Here is a 4,681-nt window from a genome sequence, read left to right on the forward strand (position 1 = left end):
TTATCAGTTGTTGCGTGATAGATATCACAATATTCGTCGCTTGACTACCTTACACCTTAACAATCTCTTGGATCTGCCATCTGTTTCCAGTAGTAACCCTAAACAGCTAAGGTCCTTTATAACCACTTTTTATGAGCACTCAGAATCCCTTAAGGCCCTAGATCATGACATTACGGAGAATAATCCACTTTTATCTGCTCATTTGCTGCGAAAGCTCGATAGTAAAACTGTTCAAAAACTTGAGCAATACCGTGAAAACAGCAAAAGGGAGGAAGATGAGACTCACTCCCTTCCTAAAGTAATGGAAATAATTAATTTCTTAAACTTAGAATGCTCTCACATTGAAGATGCAAGTTTGCACTCCCAACCAGATTCAAAGGCTTCACAAGCTAACACTTCTAAACTCAAAATGGACAAAAGAGTTCATTTTTCCTCTAATAAGAGCGTAGCCATGGTGTCTGCCGCTAATAAATCGTCAACATTTATAGATCATTCTTGTTTTTGCTGTGGTAAGCCTGGTCACACAATATATAAATGTAAGCTGTTCAAAGGTAAATCTCCAAACGATCGCTATCAGATCGTTAAGAATAACCAAAGATGTATCTCTTGTCTCGGTCTGCATCATGTGAAGGAATGTCAATCTAAATTCTCCTGTATAACTTGTGGCAATAAGCATCACTCACTTCTGCATTTTAGCAATACTCAAGGTCACTCGCAGCGCACCACTGCTACAGTTCCCGTGCCCACGTCTGCACAGAGTGCTTCGACTTCGATGACTTGTTCTGTTCAGCAAAAAAATGTTCCCCTTAACAGTACTGTCCTTCTCAGCACGGCATTAGTAAAACTCACCGCTGCTAATGGCCATTCCTTTGTATTCCGAGCATTATTAGATTCTGGTAGTATGTCCGACTTTATTTCTGAGAGAGCTGCTCAACTCTTGGGTACTCGACGCCACCCTTCTAATCTCTCTGTCACGGGGCTAGCTCAGTCTCTCACTCAAACCAAAGGCTCACTTAGTGTTAATGTTGAGTCACTTTCAGGTCACTTAGTTGTCCAAAAACACTGTTTTCATATTTTAGAAAAAATCTCTATCGATTTACCGAGTGTGGAACTCACGCCGGAAGTACTACAGAAGGTGAAACCTTTCGTTCTCGCAGACCCAACATTCCATAAGCCGGGCCCCATTGACGTCCTTATAGGATGTGCATTATTTCCTCAAGTGCTAACAACTAAATGTCACTCGTTAGGCGATCACATGCCTTATGCTCTTGGTACCATTTTTGGTTACGTCATTGCTGGAACAGCTCCGTGTTCTTCTCCTTCTCCGAGAGCCTCTCATCTCTCTATCTCTCTCCTCTCCACTAGCGATCATGATCTCCACTCATCCCTGCAGCGCTTCTGGACCTTGGAAGAACCCCCAATTTGTACAAAGAAGACTCAGGAAGAAGAACTTTGCGATCTCCACTTTAGGTCGACCCATTCGAGGGATTCGACAGGACGCTATATCGTCCGCCTTCCTTTTAAAGAAAATCATACTCCCCTCGGGACATCCAGACCTCAGGCTGAACGCCGTCTCTATTCTCTTGAGCGGAAGTTCAATAGCCAACAACATTTCTCTACTCTCTATCATGATTTTATGGATGAATATCTCTCTCTCGGTCACATGACCAAACTTGAAACTGTTGATTCAACCTCTCATCACTACTATCTCCCCCATCACGGAGTTTTGAAAGAAAGTAGTAGCTCCACAAAGCTTCGAACTGTGTTCGATGCTAGTAGTAAGACCAGCACTGGCGTGTCTCTAAATGACGTCTTACTTACAGGTCCCAAGCTCCAGACGAACATTTGTGATATTATGCTCCATTTCAGGTCTTATAACATTGTTTTCTCTTGTGACATTCGTCAGATGTATCGTCAAATATTAGTGCACCCAGACGATCAAAAATATCAACTAATCTTGTGGCGCAATAACTCTTCACAGGAGCTTTCTACATATCAGCTGGCTACTGTAACATATGGGGTCAACAGCAGTCCCTATCTCGCTATCAGAACGCTTCATCAACTTGCTGAAGATGAGGGTGAGGCGTTTCCTGCTGCTGCTCAGGTTATAACCTCCAACACCTATGTTGATGACATAATCACCGGTGCTGACACGGTTAAAGATGCTCTACAACTTCAAGGCCAGCTAATTAGTCTTCTGTCCCGTGGTGGATTTGAACTCCGGAAATGGTCATCCAACGCTAAGGAACTCCTTCAAACTCTGCCTCAAGAACACCTAGAATTACCAGTATTTCTGGAACATGTCAACGAACCTCTGTTTTCAATATTAGGACTACATTGGTCACCTGTCTCTGATTGCTTCACTTATAATTTAAATTTCTCTGATGCAGTCAATGTGACCCCTACAAAACGCCGAGTGCTCAGCTTAATTGCCAAAATCTATGATCCTTGTGGTTTTGTCGCTCCATGTATCATGGCCGCAAAGTGTTTTATGCAACTTTTGTGGACAACAGGACTTGATTGGGATGAACAGCTCCCCCCTGACTTGTCTGATAAGTGGAATACCTTCCTCTCTCATGTAAATCACGTCTCTAAGATCAAGGTTCCACGATCTCTTATGCTCAGCTCCTCAAAGAAAGTCGAAGTACACGGGTTCTCAGATGCTTCGGAGAGCGGATATGCAGCGGTGGTGTACTTCCGCATTCTAATGTCAAACGACGAAGTGATAGTTCGCCAAGTCATGGCAAAAACTAGAGTAGCCCCCCTCAAAAGAGCGACATTACCTCGCCTCGAACTCTGTGGTGCTCACCTCTTGGCACAGTTGGTAGCACATGTCTGCAACGTTTTTAAAGACCACATTTCCTCTCCTTCAATTTACTTGTGGTGTGATTCCACTGTCGTCCTCACGTGGTTACAAACACCCTCTTATCGGCTCAAAACCTACGTAGCAAACCGAGTCGCCCAGACTCAGGAGCTCATCCCTTCGCATTGCTGGAGACACATACAGGGGAGTGAAAATCCAGCTGACTGCGCCTCTCGCGGCATTCTTGCCTCTGATCTCGTAGATCACCCTCTTTGGTGGAAAGGACCCTCTTGGCTTCATTTGGATGAAGATGCATGGCCTAACCCCAAATTTTCTCCTATGGATTTGTCTTCCACGGGTGAGGAGAAACATACCCCCCTGACCGTACTAACAGCTGTGAAGCAAGAAGAGTGGAATTTACTCACCCAATTTTCTTCATGGACACGTCTTCAAGCTGTCTTGGCCTACGTACAACGGTTCATACACAATGTCCGCCACGCTGACAAGCGTGTAGGACCCCTCTCATCTGACGAACTGAAGTCAGCCTCCACCACACTCTTCAAGCTAGTCCAACTATCCAGTTTTCAAGAAGACATCCTCGCCTTGGAAAAGAAGAAAGAAGTATCTTCACGTCTAAGACGTCTCTCACCCTGGCTCGATTCCAATGGTCTCCTGCGCGTTGGAGGACGACTAACAGCGTCAACACTAAAACATGACTCTCGACATCCTGTCATATTGCCTAAAGGACATCACGTGGTAGACCTTCTCATCGATCATTATCACATCAGACATCTCCATGCCGGAGCACAACTCACACAGGCGCTACTCACTCGAAGTGTCTGGATTTTGTCTGCTAGAAGTGCAATACGTTCTAGGATCTTCAAATGTTTGAGATGTTTTCGGCTAAGGCCAAGAAATTGCCCCCCTCTCATGGGAAACCTTCCAAGTGCTCGTGTGACTGCCACGAGACCCTTTCTCAAAACAGGGATGGATTATGGTGGACCATTCACTGTGAAACTTCACAACCTTCGCTCGATTCGGCACATAAAGGTGTACATATGTATCTTTGTTTGCTTTGCCACAAAGGCCGTCCACGTCGAGGTAGTAACAGACCTCTCATCTGATGCGTTCATTGCTGCCCTAACCAGATTCGTCTCCCGACGCGGACTTTGTTCAGACCTCTACAGCGACTGCGCCACAAATTTTGTTGGGGCAGATAACGCTCTAAGAAAACTTGTCAAGTCACCAAATCAGACTCAAATTCAAGTCTTTGCCTCTCAAAATGGTATAAAATTCCATTTCAACCCTCCTGCTGCTCCCCACCAAGGTGGTTTGTGGGAGAGCGCCATCAAAGGCATCAAGTATCACCTCCGGAGAGTGATAGGTGATCAGGTTCTCACTCTCCCAGAATTTATCACCGTAGCAACTCAAGCGGAAGCCATGATGAATTCTCGGCCTCTAACACCCCTCTCCAATGATCCCTCGGATCTCTCTTCTCTCACACCAGGCCATTTTCTGATAGGCGCCCCCCTAGCTGCTGTACCTGAAGCCGATCTCAGTGATGCTCCTCAGAATAGACTCAAACACTGGCACCTCGTCCAATCATTAAGCCAAAGCATCTGGAAGAGATGGCATCTTGAATATCTGCACACCCTTCAGCAGAGAGAGAAGTGGCATTCCCCAACTAAAAACCTTAAGGTCGGTGATCTGGTCCTTATTCATCAGCCGACACCCCCTCTCACTTGGCCCCTTGCTCGGATCACAGAGGTATTCCCAGGAAAGGACAATGTTGTTCGGGTGGTACATCTTCAAACGGCCAACGGACAACTCACACGGCCTGTTCACAAGGTCTTCCCTCTACCATGCAATGAAGACTAA

At 45.6% G+C, this 4,681-nt stretch overlaps 1 protein-coding gene across 1 annotated transcript; it reads left to right on the forward strand.

The window, feature by feature from the left end:
- Window positions 1-901: 901 nt before the first annotated feature.
- LOC128984317 (uncharacterized) lies at window positions 902-4,681 on the forward strand. Its single transcript, XM_054403624.1, has one exon. It carries the CDS (start codon window positions 902-904, stop codon window positions 4,679-4,681), a length of 3,780 nt encoding a protein of 1,259 aa, XP_054259599.1.

Source organism: Macrosteles quadrilineatus, unplaced genomic scaffold (assembly GCF_028750875.1).
Source record: "Macrosteles quadrilineatus isolate MER2022 unplaced genomic scaffold, UCM_ALF_1.0 Scaffold_2__2_contigs__length_208266976, whole genome shotgun sequence".
Classification (NCBI taxonomy): domain Eukaryota; kingdom Metazoa; phylum Arthropoda; class Insecta; order Hemiptera; family Cicadellidae; genus Macrosteles; species Macrosteles quadrilineatus.

Coding starts and splice junctions, on each gene's coding strand:
- LOC128984317 (XM_054403624.1), top strand. CDS start 902: ATGTCCGACTTTATTTCTGAGAGAGCTGCTCAACTCTTGGGTACTCGA.